This window comes from Protomyctophum bolini, assembly GCF_963924005.1.
Source record: "Protomyctophum bolini genome assembly, chromosome: 11".
Lineage (NCBI taxonomy): Eukaryota > Metazoa > Chordata > Actinopteri > Myctophiformes > Myctophidae > Protomyctophum > Protomyctophum bolini.
The window spans coordinates 19,586,976-19,613,234 of NC_137872.1; the positions used below are offsets into that span (position 1 = coordinate 19,586,976).

General features: G+C 42.2%; 1 protein-coding gene across 2 annotated transcripts; it reads left to right on the top strand.

Moving 5' to 3' along the window:
• The first annotated feature begins 2,506 nt into the window (after nucleotides 1-2,506).
• Nucleotides 2,507-25,219, top strand: LOC308324600 (hepatic leukemia factor-like). Of its 2 annotated transcripts, none has more exons than XM_080776722.1 (4): nucleotides 2,507-2,970; nucleotides 5,591-5,977; nucleotides 20,746-20,963; nucleotides 22,230-25,219. In XM_080776722.1, the coding sequence occupies exons 1-4, from the start codon at nucleotides 2,856-2,858 to the stop codon at nucleotides 22,443-22,445; spliced, it is 936 nt and encodes a 311-aa protein (XP_080632848.1). In that variant the 5' UTR covers nucleotides 2,507-2,855; the 3' UTR covers nucleotides 22,446-25,219. The 2 variants fall into 2 exon arrangements, with proteins under 2 accessions (XP_080632848.1, XP_080632849.1); XM_080776723.1 differs by having other exon boundaries at nucleotides 20,749-20,963.
• Nucleotides 25,220-26,259: the final 1,040 nt, after the last annotated feature.

The window sequence follows — 26,259 nt, forward strand, 5'->3', positions numbered from 1 at the left end:
ATTGTAGGCCATCATTGGGCCTTTTTTCCCCATTGTTTGAATGGTCATGATAATGAATGCTGAAATAATCAAGTTGATTCCTTTTCTTATCGGACTGTGTTGGTAAACAATTAAGGAATCAGAATCAAGTTTATTGTCAAATTAATGGGTTGCAAAATCATGGGATAAACATTTAAGAAAAATACATTCACAAATGCGTTCACACCACCAACGATGGATGCAAGGCACCATGCTCACTGGGAGCATTTAGGGGCTTCAGTGTCAAGTTATCAAACGGACGCTTTACCACAACAATTATTTATAAATGTATTTACTGTATTGTCGCATCAAGCAATTACAGGTGTAAAGTAGTTTTTGTGCAAGCTCTCAGCATGTATTTACAGGAATTAAGAGGGAAAGAGAGAAGAAGAAAGTAACAGAGGAAGGAACAGAAATAAGAGGAAGACACATGCAGTCACATCAAATAATTATACAAAGTCCAATATACTCAGTGGGTGGTGGGAAGTAACTAGTATATTTTAAGTACTGTAGTGTGTACTCAAGTACAATTTGGACAAACATTTACCTTGAGTATTTCAATTTGTCAATGCTTTATATGCTCTGTAGAACATATAATGCTATATTATGTACTGTAGAGCTCTACCACTACACTACATCTCAGGCAAATATTGTACATTTCACTACAGTAGGATTATTTGACAGCTTTAGTAACTAAGTTACTTTGGAGAATTACATTATAATTCTTATTGCAAAACACACATTAACCAATTAAGCTATAATCTACCTTTCTATTTGCAAATACCAGTCCGATCTACAAGCTCGCAACTCGTTGCATCACAACGTGAGCTTGTATTTTTGTGAAAAGGTTTGACACAAGTTGAGGTATTTGAGTACATTTACCTTGTTACTGTGAGCATATTTTGATGCTAATACTTTACCTTTATTATTTACTGTGATATTGCTACTTTTACTTACAGTAAGTAAAAAAGGGTGCATGATTAAAGATTTGCAATAGAGACAGAAGATGAGAGGATGCTGCGTATAAAATCTGATGTGTTGCAATTCATCCATTCGTAACTCTGAGACTGTACATGTTACGTATCACATACAGTAGTCTGAGTTAAGTTAACACAGGATTTTACTGTGCAAGTGATGGTAACTCATCATGCACGTTATTGCAATGGTTTTCAACCTGTGGGCTGTATTTGGGCCCCCGATGGTGGCCCGCGATGGTGTTACAAGTCGGGACGTCTTCACGGAGGCCGTAAAGTGGTCGGACGGGCGGGCCGCGAATGCTTTCAATATGTTTTCAAGAGGATAGTGGAAGCCACTGGGTTTATTGCATATTATAGCCTTCTCGGCAATCTCGAGGCTCAGTAAATTCCAAATGATTAAGGGGCCCGAAAAGGGGTGCTGCTCATAAATTTGTACAACTCCCCTGGAAAAAGTCTGTCCGAATATGGAACACAACCGTGACGACTTCATAGGGATTCACTTTTTTTATTTTTTATTACATTGCTGGCACTTTTGGAAGCAAATTGTCTCTGATACAACATGCACAATTCTATGCATATGAGCTGTGTTAATTCATGAGCTTAACTGTAAAAAAAGCCACGGGTCCCTTTTGGTTCCATCTGCACACTCTCAGGGTTTAAGATGAACATTGAGGATTTGAACTGTGTAGCCTATTGGTTAGGGCAGTGTTGGTTTTGACAGCAAATTCTGATGTAGTATCTTTTAGTCTTTTGAACACACCTTTTAGTTTTAGTCCGATTCAGTTAGCTGGAATTGTTTAGTCTTTAGACTTTTGACTAAATATAAAAAATATTAGTCCTTTAGTCTCAGTCAACAAAATGAACACTGCAGGGTTTCAGTGAAGCATTCAGTGAACCCAAAGATTCTTCCACGCAGGTGTGACTTTTAACTCTGTTTTTCATTCATTAATTCATTAATTCATTCAATATTAATTACTGAATTAATTAATAGCCTACTTTTAAAGCCACGCACGCACGCACGCATGCATGCACACGCACGCGCACACACACACACACGCACACACACACGCACACACACACACACACACACACACACACACACACACACACACACACACAGTATATTGCAGACATAGGCTGTCTTTTAAAGCATAGACGCAGGCACCTCCATATCAAGTAGGCTATACAGTTTGAACACATGAGTTTCAATGATGTCATAGTCAGTGCATTATTGTAAATTGCATCTTGTTGTGCATTTTATTTTGCATATTGTACAGTGTATTTGTTGTAGGCCTATATCACATTAGTGTTATTATTTTTAGTTGTAGCCTAGTGTCACTGTGTATATTATTTATTAAAGTGAGTTTGATGGTTTGTTTACCATTTAATGGTCCATTCAACTAATCACAGCGAGACCACGCCTCGTCCCTCGTCTAAGCCAACGAGACGGTCCCATCCATCGGGAGGGAGGGGGAGTAGTTTCCACGTCAGGACCACAGTGTCCGCACATGGAGAGAGGCGCTCCTCCACACACAAACACAGTCCTAATGTACAGAACAGAACAGAACAGAAGGCTACAGAACAGAACAGTACAGCAAAGCACAGAGAGGGAACACAGGACAAACGCCCTCCTCCACCACAGCACTGACTGACTGAACGGAGCTTTCAACACTCGCGGGGTCCGTCCGACCAGCCGAAGAGGAAAAAGGAGATTTGTTTTTCCCCGGAGGATTTTGGACAACACATAACTTTTATTTTCCTTTTTTTCCCTTTTTGTTGTTGCGGGGGCCCTTGTGCGCTTCTTGCCTGTGCCCCCCTGCCCCCGGACAAAACATTTAAAAATAATAATAAGACAGTGTAATGGAGAAAATGGCCAGACCTCTCTCGATAAACCCAACTTTTCTGCCGCCGACACATGGCGTGCTGAAGTCCCTGCTGGAGAACCCGCTGAAGCTGCCTTTCCACCACCACGAAGGTACACTAATTAGTAGGCTACAAATACAATGTATATTTGCATGCATTTTACATGAGTGAAATTCAGTGAATATGGATTGATTGACCGTGCAATGCATAATGGTACATGCCATGGCAATCAATAACCCACAACGTAGGATAATCACTGTTCTTGCAAGATTGATACGATTCTAATTTAATTGAATTGGATAAATAAAATAAATAGCCTACATGCCTGGTGACACTATAAGTGTCAGTCAGTCTAGCGGGGTTACTCATTTCTGTTGATTGTTTATCAAAATAAATCAGTAAACAGTAGCCTACAGCCTGTTTTTCACAGATTATATAGTCCAGCACAACCGCAGTGGGAATAACTGCGTTTAATTTGAAGCAGCTGTTAATGATTCCGATCGTCTCCCCTCGTTAAATCAATAATAATGATCCCGGCCGTCTCCCCTCGTTTGTTTGTTTTGAATCTAGTAAAAATCATAGCAGCCAGATAACATAGTGAATTGACTGTGGTTGAGTGACAGTCGTAAAAAAAGCTTTTAAAAACCTCGCAGCTATGCTCAGCTGGGTTCGTGACGTGACTGACTGTTGTCTATATATTTGATATGAGACCGATATAGCCACGGCATATTGCGGTGGGACACTGGGAGTAATATTCATATATGGGTCTCATAATAATGTGTTTTTTTTTTTGTTTTTTTTTTTACTTTAAACTATAATGGCAGTGAGTAGGTTGTATACAGGGTCTCTGAAGGGTATTGTCATTCTGGGAGCTGTCCATAGAGGGCGCCGTTTCTGTTAAACATCAGACTGGGCAGCTGTTTTTTGATGACAGTTGATTAGCAGGTAATTAATTACTAAATAAATACAGGCCGGTCCATGGGGAAATGTAAAGAAACAGCAACCACATACATCGTTATACAAATATGTCATAATCACAATTAAATGTAGTGTAAGTGATATTTTTGTTTAAAACAACATGTAAAAAAGGGGGGGAAATAATCACACCATGTGTGAAGTGAGGGGCGCTCTTATCATCATACATCATAATTTCCTTGTAATATTTGTGTTTACATTATGATGTAAAAAAGCCTTTTATTATCAATGGCATTTAATGTTTGTGTTAGGACAATTTAGCATTTATTTTAACAAAGTAAAATCTCTTACTGTACCTTAAATGTTTGAACTAATCTTAGTAGTGTAGGAGAAAAGATTGAAACGAAATATTGACTGTTAAGCACCAATAAAGAATGGTCAGCATCCCTTTACTTAAATTATACTATAATAATAATAATAATAGCAGGCCACAATATCAAGGGAAAACCCTTCTTAACAAGCCATGGCTCACAAGTTCAGATGGTGTGCATGTGTTGGTTGATTGATTGATGTAATAGTGTTAATGAGCAGGTCAGAAGTCTGGGGGGAGGGTGTGTTGGTAGGTACAGTTTTGCAGTTACAATGCATTGGTCTTGAATCTGTTTCTGAGTGACATTGAAGTCTTAAATCATACACAACTGATAAAATGTGCCAGTTGTCCAGATCCAGAAAAATCACACCTGTGTCAAGTGAGGGGCGTGTTAATTAGGTGATGTAATGGTGATGTAAAGGAAAAACAAACATTAAACGCCATTAACAATAAAGAGACAATATGACGTAGTGAGTTACATTATGACGTAAATTTTCCCTTCATTGTCAATGGCGTTTACAACATAAACATTGAACTAAAGACAAACATTAAACCCGACAACCCGTGTATTATAGAAAAAAGGTGAAGAAACACCGATCTAGTAGCCTGGAACTCACCTATGCTTTCTATGGCATAGGCAGCTCCCCAGGATCCGCCAGCAGAAACTGTGCGCAGCTGCTGGACATGAGACTAATTAATTAGAGCGACAGAGAGAGGAGTGTGCGTCTGTCAATTTAACAAAGGTGCAGACGATCAGAAATCAGCAGAGAGTGATCGACGTTCTACTCTATGCCGTATTGAAGTGGACTCGGACCCAGATTTTTTTCTCCATGGAAATAAAAACGTCTGGGTTTCCGAGGCTACCGATCTAGAGGCTGGATGCTGATGTAAGCGTTCATGTAAACGTGAACCCTAGTCAATAAACAAGGTAGATAATAACAATAATAAGAGTACAGAGAGGGCAACATAGTGCCTCAAAGAAATGAGCCTTGCATCTGAAACTATAGGAGGCCAGGTAAACGATGATGCTAGCATCTGTTTAAACAACATGCTATCTAAACAACAATCTGTACATTTTGAAACTATAGGAGGCCAGGTAAACAATGATCCTAGCATCATTCAGGACGGGAACCCCTTTTGGTGTTTTAAGCATTCTTTTATACTTTAGCTATTGAAAAATAGCAGATCTACAAGCTCGTAGCACCGAGTGCCGGGTCCTTGACATGAAATAGTTTGAGAACCACTGATATATTAGATTATTTCAGAAAACTGTCTGATTTAGAAGCCTTTTTATAACATCGGCCTCAGGTTAAACAATATGCTATCTAAACAACATTCTGTACATTTTGAAACTATAGGAGGCCAGGCAAACAATGATTCTAGCATCTGTCTAAATAGCATGCCATCTAAATCATATTCTCAACACTTTGTATTTTTTTCCCACCAGGTTTGGTGAAAGAGAAGGAGAAGGAGATCAAGAAGCTGGATGATGAGAGCCACCCGCAGTCGGCCTTCCTGGGGCCCACGCTGTGGGACAAGACCCTGCCGTACGACGGGGACAACTTCCAGCTGGAGTACATGGACCTGGAGGAGTTCCTGTCGGAGAACGGCATCCCCGCCAACCCATCGTCCCGGAGAGACACCGCCCCCCGGCTCCACCCCCAGGCCCCCTCCGCACAGCAGCAGCGGCCCCCTCCTCTGCAACAGGTGGCGCCCGTTTCGCCCGCCGCCGCCACCAGTCCGTCCGTGGTGGACCTCAGCAGCAGTCGAGCCACCGTCTCCGCTCATGCCGGTGGCGCCCCCAACTGCCAGCAGCACAGCCCCAGCAGAGCGGGTAAAATAATGTTCTTATTACGCACGCCACTTTTATTAACCTTTGTCCATTTTTAACGTTAACACTGTTAACAACCTTAAACCTAAACCCAACTCTAACCATTAAATTGGCCATTTATCATGAGGGCTGGGAGAATTGGCCATCACCATGTCGTGCGATCATCAGTCAAAGCATATTCAGACACACGCACGCACGCAGACAGTGCCAGTGTTTTCAGAGTTTTTACCTTTTTTTGAAGAGCCACTGCAGGCACGATGTGGTGAATGTGTCCACGATATAAATAAAGCTACAGGTGGGCGGCAGAGGAACTCTCCTTTCACACAGAGAGGAAAAACAATCAATCTTTGGCACTCTGGTCCTTGGAAGAAAAAGAGGAGAAATTGCGTCTTTGGCATTCAGAGTTGGCATTCAGCTGCTCATAGTCGTCATCGTATGACATTGTCTAGCCCAGCGGTTCCCAAATAGTGTCCAGGTGTGCCTTAATTTTGCCATATACTATACAGAGTGATAGACTAATTTATATATATATTTATATGCCATTAGTGATCACTGGTATTATAGGGGCTATTTTGCACAGATTGAATACAGTTGAGAGATCTTTGAGATTTGGACAATTTGGTTACATTTGCACACACACAATTACATTAACACTGAGGATTTGATAGTGTAGACCGGGAGTCTCAGACACTGTGTCCTAATGCATATCAAAGTGAGGGTCCGACCTTGGGAAAAAAAGAGATTTGCCAGTCTAGCCTACAATGCAGTGTAGCTATTACTAGCTAATATGCAATTAGCCTAATTAGATGAGTCTCTTGCAGGGTCCACAGGCTAAAGCATGCATAGAAACAACTGTAAGCATCCTTCTCCCATAGATTCAGCATACTGTACCTTCATTATATTGGCTAATATTTTACAAGTTTACTAGTCTGTTGATTACTTTTGTGTCCAAAATGAAAATCAATTTGTATAATTCAATATTAATCGATTAATCGTTTGGGGGGCTCTAATGCGTTGCATTTAGAGCTATGTTACTCTCAACTTCCGCCGCTCGCATTAATGCAGACCAGCCTCTCGTCTTTAGTTTTTGCTACTCACCAAAACAAAGGCGGGTTGTGTCATTAGAAAGCCTACTTTCCTTAGTGGAAGCACTCTGAGCCACCCACCACACGTATAAACCCAATACTTGTATAAAAAAAAAATACTTTTAGTTACTCCACTGCGCGTTCTACCAATATTGCCCAGAGAATTGCCTCATAGAGAATATTTTTCCTCTGGTGAAAAAAAAAATCCCTTTCTGGCCAAAAAGTAGTGGTAGTGGTTACTAACTCCATCTTTTGGATGAGGACCACCTGGAACCCCCTCAAGGACCACTGGTGGTCCCTGGACCAGTGTTGAGCCAATTGATCACCATAGCAACCCCAGCCTGGCCTGGTTAGGTAATTTCCCAAAACCTGCTAAATCCTCCAAACCTGTATCTTGATTGGAATCAATCTCCACTCACACTCCTCATGCAGCTACACAGACACATCCCAGGCACACTTTGTTAGGCCTATAGCCCTGTCCTGTTTTGACGACAATATTGCCTTTCCAACAGATTTTCATAAAAAAATAAAAAAATACAGCGATTATCAATTATTAATTTTAATAATCGATTTCCCCATTGATTACCAACAGTCATTAAGACATGCAACTGGCCCCCGTAAAATCGGAATCCCCCACCCCTTTCCCCCCTCACTGCATATGTTTCTTTTCCCTTTTTACCTCCTGTTCTGTTCTTTGGCTGTATAGAAGTGTCTATTTGTACGCCTCTAAATGTTTTGATGAATTGAACAAGGTGGACCCTCTTGTAAACAAGTGTAATGCTTTATTGGGTCGTCCACTCACAGTTAACACCAGTGTTGGGGAAGTTACTTAGTAAGGCATTATAGTTATCGTTACTTATCTAAAAAAGTAATTTGTTACTTTACTTTACATGAAATTATGAAAGTAACTACTTTACTTTACTTTACTTTACTTAAAAAAATTATAATATAAAAAACGATTTAAAAGAACGTTTTTTGTTCTGTCGCACAGTAAGAGAAAACACAACTCCCTCCTAACATTATATGAAATGTAGTGGAACAATAAAACATTAAAAATTAAAAATGTAAAATGTTCAGGAATTTTGACAGGCATCTTTATTGTAGCCTCAACTTGCCTTCAAAACAATTAAACAAATGGTGCTGTCAGTGCAATATGAAGAAAATAAATAATAATCAAATAAAATGAGTACACTCTTCTTACACCGTAAAGTAAAATAAATAAGCACATTGAGATGCTTTTCACATTTTCACGGTTTGCGTTGCTTTTTTTGGCTGAGGACAATGTTTTATGTCCGCCACACAATTTACATTTCACCTCAATGTTTTTGTCGTCCTTGGGTCGCAAGTACTCAAAATAGTGTTTAAATTTCCAACTCCCAAAGCAACCGATCTCGCTGTCATCATGATCCGCATTTGCCATTTTTGCGTGTGGTACTGTATTATGATTTTCGTTCTACCGGAGATTTCTGTCTGTGTAGTATCTATGTATGTGTTACAAGGGTTTGGGTGTCTGTGACTAAATGTGTTACTGTTTACAACAGCCAGTAAGCCCGCCCACCCTGTAGACTGTCTCTGATTGGCTTACCCTGAAATCTGGCCCTACGTTAGCCAATCAATGACCTCTGTTTTTATCACGTTAGGGTGTATCAAGCCATGTGGGCTGACAGGCTAGTATGACTGCACAAACGAAACTGTCAACAGAGAGCGCTCTCTGGCTCTGCACTGCAGTCAGCACAGCACAGAGACGCCTGTATGATAGACTCACGGAGCTGCGAGACTTTTTTTTCACTGATCACATAAGTTGACATAATAACGCCATAACGCGGATAACGCTCGCACAATAACTATAAGGCCGTTATGGATTGGGGAAATGTAAAGCGTTAGGTTACAAGTTACTGCAAATAGTAGTTACGTTATGTAACGTAACGCATGTAAGGGCGTTAGTCACAACACTGGTTAACACTAACAGTCTTTGTATTGAGTTGTGCTTGAAATGTACTGTAATTCTGCAAACTGTTAATAAATATTTCAATCAATCAATCAATCAATCAATGATTTGCACACGGCTGCCATTTTGCCAGTAAGGTGCTACCTAGGTGCAACTTCCCATTGGCAGCCCATTCATTAAATAACGTCAAATTCACCAACATTGCAGCTGTATTTCTTAAAAACATCATGTGTCATCAACATTACATTTTCAAAAATTGTGACACACTGTGAGCTTATAGACATGCTATTGTTTTTAATAGCCCAAGTTACAAATATTGATAAACTGGCTAAAATGATGCTACATACTGTAGATAATGCTATATAAGTCCTTCTATAGCGGTGCTTCACTTTGAGCACCGCTGCTGTACTGTACCTTGCCCGAGGAGCTGGTGACACTGGTTGTTGCCGTGGTGATGGCGAGATGATGCGTGGGCGGTGGAGAGGAGACAGCTGAATAACATTATGTGGCTGATTATAGTCTGTGGTGCACAGTAACCAAGTACATCTACTTGAGTACTGCACTTAAATGAGCACTTCGCTCATTTTCAATCTTCATGTAATTGGACCTCACACATGCTCGTTATAAATAATAAAGAGTACCGAAGTCACTGACGTCACTCCCGCTACCCCGCTGCATGGGTCACGGAACGATATTTCTGTTGTATTGAAAATACTGTAGGGAAATCTTTAGATCGCGTCAGGACTGTGTTTCCAAGATAATGATTGCGTAGGGCCTGAATGAAAACAAGACTGCAAGGACTTGTTTTGGTGCTATCCCTTTGACTAAGTGTTTGACTGTACTCTGTTGCTGTTTGCACATTTATAACTATTCAATCAATCAATCAAAGCCCCCCCCCCCAAAAATAAAAAAGAAAGAAAGAAACATCAAATATACAATTAATTATAATTGTTTATTTAATCGAATAATTTCTACTATAGTTTATCGATTTTAGATTAATTGTTAACATCCCTATTAAAACGTTTATTGGTGTGATGTTTAGGGCAGAGAGGCCTTACGCCTCTGTTTGCTCATAATGGAGCAAGCAGCAGAACCGCCAGAATCGCCTTCCGCAAATACGTGATTGTCAACTCCGGGAGCAAAGGGGAGGGAACAAGTTGTTGCTGTTTGCCTTGCACCCTTAATCTCTGTCCCCTAAGATGTTATCTCTCCCTCCAAGTACTCCCTGACCTTCACCCAAAACTATTTCCAGGGGCTGTTTTTTTCCATTTGCCTTGGCTGACAAGCGTGACCCTGTGTAGACCACAGCTGAGCCTTGCAGAGCAGTTGGATGTATGTATACGCAGATAGTTTGTGCCGTTGGTGTTCTATACTGTAGCCCTGGACTTTGGCGTTACAGGGGTATATGCTGTACTGGGTTAAAGTTCGCTTTAGCCCAGTACAGTAATTTAGGGTTTTTGGATGGTCCCACCTTAGGTGATGTTATGAATCTGGAAGTTTGGGAATTAAGCCTGCTTTTGTTGTGCTACATATCGAATATAAGGCAATCTACGAGCCGACATGTGAGCTTTTAGATTGATTATTATTTTTACATATATATTTTTTAGCTCTCACCTGGTGTTTGTTCTGTCCAACATGTGACCGGATAAAAAACAACATAAAGTTCAACTCTCTTTTAAAAAGCATCATGGCTGTTGTTTTTATTTTGTGCTTTAGCCCAGTGATTCTCAAAGCGGGGTCCAGTGGTGACCCCAGGGGCCCTTGAGAGGGTTCCAGGGGTTTTAAGTCTTAACAACAGATGGAGGGTTAGGGTTAGGGTGGCCCAAGGTCTTTGTGGTTTTGGCAACAATGGAGTCTCTACATCGCCGTCGCTCTGAATAACCCGCTGGGTTTCCGAATCAAGTCTGCCGGTGTCAGGAGTGGGTTTACTGAGCAGTATCCAAAGTACCGTTTGGTTCCCCATCGGTTTCAGTGGCCACCCTATCGGAGCTGTTTAGGTTTCAATGGCCACCCTATCGGAGCTGTTTAGGTTTCAATGGCCACCCTATCGGAGCTGTTTAGGTTTCAATGGCCACCCTATCAGAGCTGTTTAGGTTTCAATGGCCACCCTATCGGAGCTGTTTAGGTTTCAATGGCCACCCTATCAGAGCTGTTTAGGTTTCAATGGCCACCCTATCGGAGCTGTTTAGGTTTCAATGGCCACCCTATCGGAGCTGTTTAGGTTTCAATGGCCACCCTATCAGAGTTGTTTAGGTTTCAGTGGCCACCCTATCGGAGCTGTTTAGGTTTCAATGGCCACCCTATCGGAGCTGTTTAGGTTTCAATGGCCACCCTATCAGAGCTGTTTAGGTTTTCAGTGGGCCTGAGTAAATCGCTCTCAAGTATAAGCAGTGCTTGCATCCACAAAAATGCACGCCCACACACACACACACACACACACACACACACCTCCACTCCACCTTCATCGTTCAATTTGACGTAAAACCCCTCCGCAAGCCATCTGTCCTCCGGCGGGTAAACAAAAATAGCTGATCTGTAAGCTTGCAACACGTCGCAGCTTAATAGATCAGCTATTTTTGTCACCGCCAAACTATAAATCGCCCGTAATACTACACGGCGGTGGATGAATGAAGCTGCACGTCTGTCGGTGCAGGTGTAATAGCCTAGGTACATCGTATCCCTGTGCACGTGCACGCACACACGCACGCACGCACGCACGCACGCACACACACACACACACACACACATTATAAAAAATACGTATTGGTATTACTATCAAATTCCCACCACCTGAATTGAATTCATGGAAATATATTCCAATGTTTGATGAATTGAAATAAGTAGGAGGCCAAAGCTAAACTACATTAACAACAATAATAATAATAGGTCTGGAGTATCGGTACTGGTACTACAGTGTTTACAAACGTTACCACTGTAAAGTCTCTCTCTCTCTCTCTCTCTCTCTCTGTACATTCTCAGAGATGGATTATAGTAATAGTTATAACACTGTTATTAGTTATTACACTGTTCTCTCTCTCGATCCACCCCCCTCTCTCTCCATCTCCCCCTCCCTCTCTCTTCCTCTCCGCTTCTCCATGTAGCACAAAGCACACCCAGCATGGGAGCCCCCCCCCCCCCCCCTCTCACTCTCTGTCTCTGTCTCTGTCTCTCTCTCTCTCTCTCTCTCTCTCTCTCTCTCTCTCTCTCTCTCTCTCTCTCTCAGCTGAGAGGCAGTGTGTGTGTGTGTGTGTGTGTGTGTGTGTGTGTGTGTGTGTGTGTGTGTGTGTTTGTGTGTGTGTGTGTGTGTGTGTACACATCACATGGCTCTGGCTGTGCTCCGGTCACATGCGGGCAGCCACAATATTGTTTTACAGTGCTCAAGTAAATGTACAAATTACTGTACACCACAGGGATGGACCGCTGGCTCTTACAGACTGTGGTGGGCAGAAATTAAGACTATACTACATTTCTGGGAAGGTTGAGTATTCGGTCCCCCAATACAATTTACAATTTTGGCATTTAGCAGACCCTCTTAATGCAGAGTGACTTAAAATAAGCAAGAATAACACAAGGTAATACATCAAATGCTTAGAAATAATCATCTAGGATCATAAGTAAACTAATCATCCGTCAGTAGAATATCGGAACATTGAAACTGTACACACTATAGTCAAGTCATAGCCTAGTCAAGGCCAGGGCAAAAGCTACTACACACACACACACACACACACACACACACACAGACAACAACTATCCCATTCCCTTCCCCCATCACTACCTCATACTCTTTGCTTTGCAGCTTTCAAGCATACACTGGCACAGGTGGCTGTGTTGCTTGGCTGACGTGGTCGTCATCATTGGTACACTGTTGGCAGTGGACCGCAGTGGAGATGTTAAAGGTCGTGTTGTGATTGCGTTCCGTAGACAGCATGCAGCCTCTTTCTCTGTCTTTCTATAAAAGGACCTAAAACTTACCTAAAACATTGCCCATCATAGACCATTAAGTAAATGGCAGGGTGGCGACTAGCCACAATTTGCCATTGACAGCCTATACATCCAGTCCTATCTGATTGTATTATTCGATGTCAAACTCACCAACATTGCAGCTGTATGAAAAGCTTGAATTATCCTCTTTCTATCTGCAAAGTGTTTGTTTCATAAAAATCCACTGTAGATATGTTAGGAGCTACGCTCTGTCAAGAAATTCCTTGCAGGAGATTATTTTGAAGTGTGGAAGTGCTCCTTGGATATCACTCAACCGCCCTGCGTACTACCTGTTCTGAATTTGCACATAATGCAGGAGGCAGTAGGACTTTCTTTGCTTGCTGAAAGCGAGCGCTTCCACTTTGCAGATAGAAAAAGGATAATTCAAGTTTTTCGTACAGCTACAATGTCGTTGTGTTTGACATCGTTTAATACAATCAGATTCAGTTAGGACTTTTCTGTTTTGAATGTATGTACAGTATGGACTGTCAAAGGCAAATTGCGGCTAGTTGGCCGCGGTCTGTACAAGGTCTATTGTCCAATAAATATCCTACACAATTATGTTTGCCCCACCACCCAAGCCAAAATAAACAAACTTATTCACTAATTGACTCTTTTTCAATTCAAAGGAGCTGTTGAGGAAGCAAAATAAAAGTTTCCTTTCAGACACTGAGCTGCTGAATCGGACCCTACCCTAATATTGGAAAATCACAGACGTGCTGCGTGATTTGTTCTGACAGGCCAAAGGAAATGTGCTGATCTCACTAGCAACTAACTGTATGTGTTGCAAATGGAGCTGGGGGGCTCACAAACATAAAAGTGAGGGAGATTATTAGGCCACCGCAAACACAACATGGCGGTCATGCCTATGTTCGCTCAGCCCGATATGTTCCCTCAGTTTAGGATTAGGCTTTCATGGAGTTAGGGTTGGGTTGGGGTTCGGGACAGTTTTAGTTTTGAGGGAACATAGATAATTTACAATGTAGCAGACACTCTTTATCCAGAGCGACTTACAGTAAGCAAGGTAAACACATGCATCAAATGTGTACAGGGTTTGATGAGGTCAGTTCAACATATGGAATGAACAGAACAGGTCAGCTCCATATATGGAGATCTAAGGCAGCGGGGGCAGTGTCTTGAGTGTACAGGGTTTGATGAGGGCCCAGGTAGGGCCGGGCAATAGTTTTCGCCGGCTGCTGGGTACGGCTGCACTAATAACTTTGGGGCAGGCCTGTCTAGAGTTTAAAAGGACAGGTATCAGTCAAAAGGGATACATCGAAGAGGAAGGATGGATGGGGAAGGATCAACATATGTAATGTCAGAACAGGTCAGCTCCATATATGGAGATCTAAGCGTTTGCGGTTTGAGGTGAGATGTAGAGTTGCTGGTCAATATTGATGACATCAATAGTCAACTGCGACCTGCGGTCGCAACAAAGAGCTGTTTAGGGTTACAAAACACGTACAATTTGTTAGGTAGGTAATAAGTTTAGCTTCTTCAAGTATTTCCAGACCTCGGTGACCCGGCCCTCGTCACAGATGTTGAAATATTTGGTCCAACAACACGTCAGCCCCGGGGCGGTGACCTGCAAAACAAGCAGGGATGCTTGTCATTCCCGGACAGAGAGGATAGGGAGTAAATCTTTACCTGCTTGCGACATATTGCTGTACTGTCTTGTGTTGTTGCACAGGCAAGCTTTTGTCGGGCTGTCTAGAGCCCGTCACGTGGTTGTTTTGGTTGTTTTGTAGCACCTTTCAACAGGGGCTTAAATATGCTCTGTGCACGCACGGCAGCCATAGAGCGCCCTTGTGTGACGTCATTTCACATCCTACCTGGTTTGTGTTCTTTTCCCCACATTCTGAATTCCGAATCGTGTCAAATAATAACTGTGATCCAAAAATAAACAAATGGTCCCAGAGGTTTCACTCATTATGGATATGAAGAATTGACTTGACTGCCGCTAAATTAGTTACACATTGACTGTGTCAAATATGAGTGACTCACTGTCATAAACGATACAGAGACACCACCCTGACAATATCGCAGAGACAGTTTGTTTATTTTTGGACCACAATACTCTTATGAGACAATTTTAAGATAACCCAATGTTATTCTCCATGGAGAAATTACTTCTGCAAACCAGGGGATTGACGTCATGACCTCTGTAGTCTATTCTAGTCTAAGAAATTGGGCCTCTTCCTTTCTTCCTTCACAGGTGTTACCAGAGATACTAATGAAGGCTCTGTTCCATTTAGTGTGGTTCCATTTAGTGGTTATCAAACATTGTAATTTCAAGGACCCCCATAACTCAGGTCACAGGTCCATTTGGTTCCACGTAGGGATGCACCGAAAGGGAAATTCTTGGCCGAAACCGAATACCGAATATAGGAAACAGTTGGCCGAAAACCGAATACCGAATATCCGAATATGATTAATATTATATATCTTTTTTCCTACCATTGCTGTCATGGCCGTACCTTAAAGCTACCTGATTTATGGCAAAACTTAACTTAAATAACAATCACTATTATGGGTCCATAAAACATTTATTCAGCTCTTTTGAATGCATTAATTGCATACACTATTCGGTGATATATTTTCTGCCTATTCGGGCCGAAACCGAATAGGCCGAAAATGCATTTTTAGCCATTTTCTGCCGAAAATTTTCTGCGGCCGAATATTCGGTGCATCACTAGTTCCACGTGTACGCATCATTCTGTGACAAACTGGACCTGCCCTAACCTGGCCGATTTCCCCTTTTTTTCTTATACTTTCACTCAAGAAGTGGAGGTCAAGGACGTTGTCCTCTACCGCAGGCTGTGAACCGTCTGAAAAAGAAAAGAAAAAAAGTCCCATCTGCTGATAGATGTGTCATCAGGGTATCAGGGTGAGGTGTTGGTGAACTTTGTGACTAGCTCCTATCATGAATCACAGTGGAACATGCACCAAACACAGCCCCAAACCTGTGTGTTCTGTCTCTTTCTGAAAAGGGGGGAGAGAGAGAGAGAGAGAGAGAGAGAGAGAGAGAGAGAGAGAAAAGGCTATTTAAAGCTTGTTAGAGAGAACCGCCTTTGTCTTGCTTTCCCCCTCGGCTGGCCAGTATAAAGAGAAAGAACAGGCTTGTTTGTTGCTGCTGCTTGGGTCACACCCAGGGCAGAGTTCCATACATTTCCCTCTGCCCAGCCAGGATATGGCTGGCTGCACGCCACTGCTTCAGACTCATTCTTACCTCGCCATACCAGGGTGTGTGTGTGTGTGTGTGTGTGTGTCCAGGCCAGGCCTGTCACTGTGTCACACGTATTACATAACAGTAAGCCACGGTTTAAACCTGGCAATCTTCTTTGTGTAGCTCCACAGGCCTCACAAAATGTTGTCAGGTTGTTGTTTTTTTTGCTTTTGAACATAATACAATGATCAGGTGGAAACATGTCCAAAATGGTTTCTGTTCAGGATTCTAATAAAAAATAAAAAATAGCAAAAGTATAAACTCCAGATGCGGCACGGTGACGGTGTGCTACAACTTTAGTATAAACTCCAGATGCGGCACGGTGACGGTGTGCTACAACTTTCACCGCTTAGTGTGATCAAGTAAGCCATCAATTTACAAAAAACACAAAAAGTCATCAGAATATGGAGCTGAGATGTTTCTGCCCGACAGCGACGATATATTTGGCCATATCATTTATTTTGATTATTAGCATTGTCAGTCATTTATCCATTTCTAACCCATTTCAGTATATCTTTTTTCTTTTTTTCCTTTTTTTTTTCTCCAAAAAAAGGCAAACCGAAATCACCAGTCGATAGCCGATCTACAAGCTCGGTGAGCTTGTTGACATTGTTGGCCAGTCAGCTTGTAGACCATTTCCAGCGAGTGACACACTGTTGTGTAAATTAAGCATTATTAGCTTAATCCCCAGCTTCTGTCTCAGGTGTTAAATCTATATGGACGAGGCTATATAGACATAGTCGGCTGGTCCGACATAATCCGGCTCCTAAAATAGCCAGTGGTAGTACATGTCGGTAAGAAAGAAGCTTCTCTCACTGAACCCAAGCCCCGGAAATACTTAGCAAACAGACACAAGTCAACCAGTAAATGATAATATGGACAGAACGGAACAAAACACCAACACACTGTCCACAGTAATTACACTAATTTAAATAATAATGGATTAAAAACATACGGTCTGTACACAACACCTCACTACACACTTCAAGTAAATACAATAGACCATTGGTTCTCAAAGTGGGGGCCGGGGACCCCCAGGTGTCCTTGGTATCTTTGAGCTAACTAAAATCTTGGCTCCTGGAGGTCCCTGGCCAAAGAACAAAACATTTTCAGATGGAGGACCAAATGCATATAATTCTGGGGGTGCTTGACATGAAAAGGTCCACCGAGGCACAAAGTTACCTCAAACTAGACATTAGAGCAGATCAGCTATTAGTGATCAGGAGTTCATGATTATGCTAGCATGCAATTTGTAGAGGTTATAAGGTCTCTGTTCAGGTGTAAGGTGATCCACTATGTGTCTTCATTGAACCCTGTAAGAAGCTTTCTGTCTATGTGTGTGCCTTACGCTCCTGTTTAAATAAATGGCTTCGTGATTAGCTCAGCCTATATCTGACATTGTCTATCTATTTCAAGTGCTGTGTTACGTTACTTACTGTATGTCCTGGAGAAAGTGCTGGCAGAAGCACTCGGGTTGGTTTTCTTTGCTCCTCCAATGCATGGCTTTCCGAAAAAATAGGCCAGCCAAGTCTATGGATTTTTTTAAGAGCCTAATGATTAATTCCCCGTCACCAGCCAAGTGAAGTCTATTGACTTTAATGTTTGTTTGGGGCAAGTGTGATTTTCATCACAATGTAGAAATGTCCTCTGTTACGAAGTAGAAATCCTGCATTTCATTGCTGTCGGGTGGAAACCTTGTACAAAACATATTTAAAAAATAAAAAATAAATAGTTGATCTACAATCTCTCATCACGTTGTGATGCAACGCGTTGTCATACAACAAAGTATATATAGGGCTTAAGTGGTTAAATGATATTAATTTAAGTGAAATTAGCACTTTTCTTTTAGTCTGACAGTCTGATAGCGATAGTCTGATAGTTTCTTTGCTTTGAGTAAGGATGCATCTTCTTGTGTTTGGCGCAGATAGAAAACAGACTCTGTTCTGCAATCTTGTAAATAGGTTTTGGGTCCCGGGACCCAGGGACATGCTATGAGTCCTACTTCAGCGATATTAGAGTATTACAGAGTACATTATTGCATCCCAGGACCCCGGACGGTGACATGATTGCGTTTTCTAAATGTAGTGAGTCTAAGGATATAAATAATAATATTGTTGAGATAGGGGCTCTGCAGCCAAATACATTTTGGGGTTCCTTGACATTTGAGCACCACTGCCCTTTTCTTTCCACTATGGTTAGACAGGTAAGGGACAATTCATGCTTGGAGCGACTAGTGTCGAACGACACCTCGCAACATCCCAGAACCCGAGAAGTTCTGAGATGCTCTTTCTTTCTTTCTTTCTTTCTTTCTTTCTTTCTTTTTAACGTTTTTATTTCCGTTAGTTATAACCAGAACCACCCCTGAATGGGGATTTCCGACTTCATTAATTTGAGCTCTGTCGTGAAGCATAGCCTGATATTACCGGACTGCTACTGTGGCTTTAACGCGCTTTAGATGAAAAGAATTATACGGTATTAAATATTATATTAAACTGAACCGCCTTAGAAATAATCACCAATAAAATGGCAGATCTACAAACTTGTGAGCTTGTAGATCTGGAGGAAATAAACGCCTGTGAAATGCATTTCATGGTACGCCACGGTTCTCTTCTTCTTGGAAGTCACAAAAAGAGCCATATGTCAGGACACGCTGCTTCCAGGAGCTACCTAATGTGTCTAAAGCCTCATTTTATGCTTCGTTGAAATGGGGTGCCCCACCCAACCCTTTTTCACCAAAGCATACATGATTTCCGAGGAGCCCGATGCCACTCCATGGCAGTTGTAGCGTTGCCGGGGTGACTGCGGGGCCATGGAGGTTGGTGTCACATGACCGGGTTGGATTTGATCAGTGGTGAAGGAAGTACGTTTCCACTACACCCCTGAACATGCTTAACAGAAACCTCCTGAACTATGCTTAACAGAAACCTCCTGAACTATGCTTAACAGAAACCTCCTGAACTATGCTTAACAGAAACCTCCTGAACTATGCTTAACAGAAACCTCCTGAACTATGCTTAACAGAAACCTCCTGAACTATGCTTAACAGAAACCTCCTGAACCATGCTTAACAGAAACCTCCTGAACTATGCTTAACAGAAACCTCCTGAACCATGCTTAACAGAAACCTCCTGAACTATGCTTAACAGAAACCTCCTGAACCATGCTTAACAGAAACCTCCTGAACTATGCTTAACAGAAACCTCATGAACTATGCTTAACAGAAACCTCCTGAACCATGCTTAACAGAAACCTCCTGAACTATGCTTAACAGAAACCTCCTGAACCATGCTTAACAGAAACCTCCTGAACCATGCTTAACAGAAACCTCCTGAACTATGCTTAACAGAAACCTCCTGAACCATGCTTAACAGAAACCTCCTGAACTATGCTTAACAGAAACCTCCTGAACTATGCTTAACAGAAACCTCCTGAACCATGCTTAACAGAAACCTCCTGAACCATGCTTAACAGAAACCTCCTGAACTATGCTTAACAGAAACCTCCTGAACCATGCTTAACAGAAACCTCCTGAACTATGCTTAACAGAAACCTCCTGAACTATGCTTAACAGAAACCTCCTGAACCATGCTTAACAGAAACCTCCTGAACTATGCTTAACAGAAACCTCCTGAACCATGCTTAACAGAAACCTCCTGAACCATGCTTAACAGAAACCTCCTGAACCATGCTTAAAATCAATGTAAAGACAGCACTGACTGGTGCGATCAACTGATGACACAAACTGTCTTGAGTCCAGATCACCGTTTCCCAACGTTTGGTCCGGGGACCCCCTGGGGGCCCATGGACCCTCTACGGGTCTGTAACTATGACTCTGACCCCTATGGGTCCATTTGGTTCCATTTGTACAGTGTCAGAGTTACATTAACATTGAGGAAAAGGTTAAGAATAACTGCATTTTTATTTTTTTAATCAACCACTGAACCTGCACTGGTTTCAATGCCTGTGTGTTAGTACCACCCGGTGGTTATCTTGTGGAACTGCAACATGCCATGATTTCAGGAAAGGAGTTCTTCAGACTTCTTTCTGTCAAGGACCCCGAAATGTATATGCCATGGACCCCCACCTCAAAACCTTTTGTGCCAAGAGAGGCCGCTCTCTTTTTCTCCCTTTCTATAAAAAGATGAAAAAAAGATGGACCAGGACCTTACACAAACACAATGGCATTTCACCCTTACACCAGGTTCACCCTTTTAAATCAGTACTCACACTTTCAGGATTTAACAAAAAGCTTCAAAAATAGCAGATCGGCACAAACTCTACATCTGCTATTTTTTAATAGCCAACGTATAGCCAACATCTGTGTCAAAAATGACATGGGTGTTTTCCCGGTTTTAATGGGTCAAATGCCAAAGCTAAGGGGGGTGGCAATTACCATCCCCTGGGAACCCCCAAATGTTGCACTTGCAGGACATGCAGCAAAACCATACATAATGGGTGTGTGTTGCTTTAACAAGTCGTATATAATATATATATATAATGCACGTCTCCTTTGTCCCATCATGTCCAGCAGCGATGCCATCGGCCTGCGACTCCCCCAGTCCCATCGACCCAGAGTCCATCCAGGTGTCGTCGGGCTACGAGCCGGACCCTGCCGACCTGGCCCTGTCCAGCGTGCCGGGCCAGGAGATGTACGACCCCAGGAAGCGCAAGTTCTCCGCCGAGGAGCTCAAACCTCAGCCCATGATCAAAAAAGCACGCAAGATCTTCATCCCTGAGGGCCTCAAGGTAAAGTAGAGCAATGGTTCCCGTGGTTCAATGGTATTTCGTGGGGATTCCCCAGGTAACAAAAAAAACCAGTAACAAAAAACAGTAACAAAAAAAACTAAAGAAAAGTAATAAATGTATACAGGCTACAGGGTATCTGCACATTTTTTATAATTGAGTTACCTTTAAGACATTTCAATACTAAATTGGCCTGTAGGAAGGTCACAGGCCCGAAACGTTGCTATTTATTTAATAAAAACTCTTGAACCAGAAAGTGATAGTTTGCGGGTCTCCCTCCTTAACGTCTACTGCCTTGTGGCTGGTCTCCCTTAACATCTACTGCCTTGTGGCTGGTCTCCCTCCTTAACGTCCTGCCTTGTGGCTGGTCTCCCTCCTTAACATCTACTGCCTTGTGGCTGGTCTCCCTTAACATCTACTGCCTTGTGGCTGGTCTCCCTTAACATCTACTGCCTTGTGGCTGGTCTCCCTCCGTAACATTACTGCCTTGTGGCTGGTCTCCCTCCTTAACGTCCTGCCTTGTGGCTGGTCTCCCTCCTTAACGTCTACTGTCTTGTGGCTGGTCTCCCTCCTTAACGTCTACTGTCTTGTGGCTGGTCTCCCTCCTTAACATCTACTGCCTTGTGGCTGGTCTCCCTCCTTAACGTCTACTGTCTTGTGGCTGGTCTCCCTCCTTAACGTCTACTGTCTTGTGGCTGGTCTCCCTCCTTAACGTCTACTGCCTTGTGGCTGGTCTCCCTCCTTAACGTCTACTGCCTCAGTGCCTTGTGGCTGGTCTCCCTCCTTAACGTCTACTGTCTTGTGGCTGGTCTCCCTCCTTAACGTCTACTGTCTTGTGGCTGGTCTCCCTCCTTAACGTCTACTGCCTTGTGGCTGGTCTCCCTCCTTAACGTCTACTGCCTTGTGGCTGGTCTCCCTCCTTAACGTCTACTGCCTTGTGGCTAACACACCTGCTCTAAACAGAGCCGGGTGTGGCGGGTCTCCCTCTTTAACGTCTACTGCCTTGTGGCGAAAGCCCAGCACACACCGGGTGCACAGTGACGTGGCACAAGTGTTGCTGCGCGGCAACGCCTGGAAAATAGACCGGTGGCGTCAGGCGAGGCGTGAACGCACGTCTGACGCCGCCGGTGTGGGATAGGTTCATTGAAAATAACGCAGGCGGCTGTTTTGACGCGCGGTGTTCGCAGACGGTGTGTGTAGGGCTTTACACACCTGCTCTAAACATCATAGGTTTCCTCCCTGGTCCTAACACTGTGCTTCTGGGCGCAGGACGACAGGTACTGGAGCCGTCGCAGGAAGAACAATGTGGCGGCCAAGCGGTCGCGGGACGCCCGGCGCCTCAAGGAGAACCAGATTGCCATCCGCGCCAGCTTCTTGGAGAAGGAGAACGGGGCGCTGCGCATGGAGGTGGCCGACCTGCGCAAAGAGTTGGGCCGATGCAAGAACGTTTTAGCAAAGTACGAGGTGCGCCACGGGCCCCTGTGAGGGCCTTGCTGCGCCACAGGCCCCTGTGAGGGCCTTGTTGCGCCCCGACAGACCCCACCCTGTCTCTGGACCCCCCCAAACGCTCACACAACCTCTCTTAAAGGTGCTGTAAGTGATCTTTTAAATACCTAGATCTACAGTATACTCTGATAGCAATCATTGCTATAGAGCAGCAAGTCTCCAGTCTCTCAAGGACCCTCCATTTGATATGCATTTGATGCAATCATTTTTATTCATGGAGAATCTGCAGTACAAACTGTAAAATATCCAGTGTTCATTTAACTCCCTGCCTCTCCAGCTCTTCAGTAAACAATAATATACATTTTCACGTTGGGAGGCCAATTTTAGTCTAGAGAGAGTCGGGAGAAAAAAACTCAAGACATACAGGATAGGAGCAATTGGAAGTAATGACACAAATGAATGAGCCGACACATTTAGAACTGGAACACCATCAAATGGAAGCTGGTGCATGGGGTTCACTCCTGATTGGATACAATTGCTATCCCGACTTGTATGCAATGTATTGTAATGTATTTTCAGAGCTGGAGAGATAGGGGTCTCTCCAGATCCCTGCTGCTGAACAAACAGTCTACAGCAATGATTACTATTAATATATAGATTACTTTAATTTCCCAATGAACCACAAAAACATGACTTACACCACCTTTGACCACTTCCCCTCAAGCTTGAAGGACAATGCCCCCCAGAAACAATTCTATATGTTTTTGGTATTAATAATTACCATTTTGAATTGTTTTGAATTCTGTCATACATAAGCTTTCTTGTGTGTTTGTCTCGATCCTCTTCGTTATTGTCGTGTAGACTACACATTCAAATGAATAGTCTCTCTCTCTCTCTCTCTCTCTCTCTCTCGCTCTCTCTCTCTCTCTCTCTCTCACACACACACACACACACACACACACATAAAATTGTATACATAGTTTACTCCTTGGGTCTTTCTGAGGAGTTGATGAACGTCATGTTGAAAATGATGCCATGCTGTCTGTGGTTCTGTTTCATATACCCGTTTTTCTTTTCCTTACATACATCCCGGAGCGAGAACATTTCCTCACTCCAATCCCAGCTGTACTTTTTCTTTTTTTTTAACTAATCAAAACAAAAAAATCATGCTGTGACCCTGACCCTTCTGTGTTCTCGTTGAGATCTGCCCTCTGTTTTGCCATTTTACTTCACCTCTTTTCACTAGCAGAGGGTGTGTATGTGCAATTTTATTTTGCTTGCCCGTTTTATCTGCTGTCAAAAGGGCCACCTCTTCTCCACGTTCAACGCGTTGTGTTTCAGCCCGTTGGCTGGCGGCCGTCGATAAAACGCAGTTGTGTTGTTGCGCGATCTCCCAGCGTAAAGTGTGTTCTTGATGGTGTCTGTGTTCAACGAATCAAAACTTGAGCTTTTCTCTCTGAACGTTAATTTAAATGTCATAGTACCATTGTACAGCATTGTGTTCCTTGCCAAAAACAACAATTTCTCTGCAAGTTTCACCCTCACAAAAATCGGAATCAGTGTTCATTTCATAGACTAAAACTGACGGAAACCTTTCGCTGACCGAAACTAAATATAAACTAAGCTATGATGACTCCCAACGATGACTAAATACACTAACAATTTCGTCAACACATACAAACTAGATGTTAAGGAGGGACAAGTGGAGAAGACTTCCAGTCATTAGTTATTATATATGCTTGGCTGCAAGTGGGTGTCACGCAAGTATAAATCAGGCATTATGACGCCATCAAGGCATGCCTAAAGAACATGTTGACTAAAACCTTGTAATATTTAGTCAACTAGTTTTATTCAAAAAACTATTGAAATTTGCTGAACCACATTCAAAGCACCCTCACCGTCTCTGTGCTACAACTGTTGTCCCACAATCTGACCTCATCAAATCTACTTATACGTGGACATGTGTATTTTATTATTAAGTATTTGATCATTTTAATTGTTAATGAAAACTAATCTCATTGTATTTTTTTTTAAATAATTTACCATCCTCCTTTTAGTCTCTCCCAAGTTGATTGTTCCTCATTTTGTGTTAGTTTTGTTCTGTTCTTTTCATTCTCTTAGCATGATTAACACGGCTGTTTTTTTAAATCGAGTACCGTTAACTGCTGTCCATCATTGCGTTTTATTATTTCTGTTGTATGTTATGTCTGCCTACTTTTAAGATGGCTGAATGAATGTAAAATATGCTATAATCGGGGTGGGTGGGTTTTTAGGTGGTGTTGTTGTCCAGTACTGTGGTTAACCCAATCAATTTGTTTACTGCAGACCAAACCGTTCACCACAACAGAGATATGATATATTGGTTATAACAAGAGATATGTTTATATAAAGCTATTCTATGATTGTTCTTTTTTTTTGTACAGTATTTTTCCTATACTACATAAACTGACTATGTATTTTAAGGCACACAAGATCCAGAATATTATTAACCCATTCTGACCTGAGATCAGATTCTAAAAATGTCTGTTTGAAAATGACAGTTTTCTGAAAAAGCTGTGTTTCTATGTCAGTCGTTCTTCGATTTTTCTAAAATAGCAGACCTACAAGCTCGTAGGTATGCGCTTGTAGATCTGCTATTTTTCAATAGCTAAAGCATAACATAATGCTAATACCAAAAGGGGTTCCCGCCTAAAATGGGTTAAAGAATGACAAGTCTATTCCTCAGAAAAGCAAACAAACCGAGAGTGGTATGTAAATTATAGGTAGTGATGTGATCACTTTAAGCCATTAAAACCGGGAAAGCATCTGTGTCATTTCAGGTTTTTGCGTCGGTTATTAAAAAATAGCAGATATACAAGCAACACACAATGCAAGCTTGTACATACAATTTGTGAACATTTTTGAAAAAATATTAAGCAATAATAATATATAACTGCGAATTTAAGTTACTCAACGTTCAGATCATGTGATGTGCTGTAACGTCAGTCGTCACTGAAACGGGGATAAATTAAGATGGCAGTTGTCTCTGAAGGAGACCGATGTTTTAATAAACATGATGATTAAATGTAATAAAGATTCAAATTAATTTGCTGTGACCTGAGAGGGGGTGATGAAATCATCCAGGTCGGTCAGTTGCAACACACTGCTGAAGCGCGACGCCATGTTCAGCAGCACTGCTGCAAAGTGTCACGCATTGTTTTGTTTACTCTTGAAACCACAGCCGTAAACCATGCTGCAAAACACATTTGATTGATTGAAGTATTAACAGTTTGCAGAATCGGTACATTACATAATACATTACACATGAAAGCACAACTTAATACAGAGACTGTTACTGTGGACAACACACTGATAAAGCATTACACTTGTTTACAACAGACAGGGTCCACCATTTTCAGTTCATCAGAAATGTTAAAACGTTGATTGTTTGTAGTATTTATTAACAGTTTGCAGAATGGGTACATTTCACATGAAAGCACAACTCAATACAAAGACTATGTGGACGACACACTGATAAAGCATTAGGTCTACACTTGTTTACAACAGCTAGGGTCCACCTTTTTCAGTGAACACAGAATTACCACTGTGGTAGTCTAGTCTGGTAACTGCCTTTCTGACAGAATTACGATCTGATGTAATACATTTCTGATACAGTGTGATAAATTTAATTCTGAACTCTAACCCTAACACTTATCTCTAAGGGTTAGTAAAGAGTTAGCTCTAATGCTGTTGCATTTTGCATTAGACTCGAGCTTTGGACCAGAGCTAGTAAAGATTATAGTGGGAAGTTACCCAGGGTAACTTACCCTCTCTACACATCCTGATCTACACAATACTACATGGCAAAGTAAGA

Coding starts and splice junctions, on each gene's coding strand:
- LOC308324600 (XM_080776722.1), top strand. CDS start 2,856: ATGGAGAAAATGGCCAGACCTCTCTCGATAAACCCAACTTTTCTGCCG. Junction 5,978..20,745: donor GCACAGCCCCAGCAGAGCGG/GTAAAATAATGT, acceptor CATCATGTCCAG/CAGCGATGCCATCGGCCTGC. Junction 20,964..22,229: donor TCATCCCTGAGGGCCTCAAG/GTAAAGTAGAGC, acceptor TTCTGGGCGCAG/GACGACAGGTACTGGAGCCG.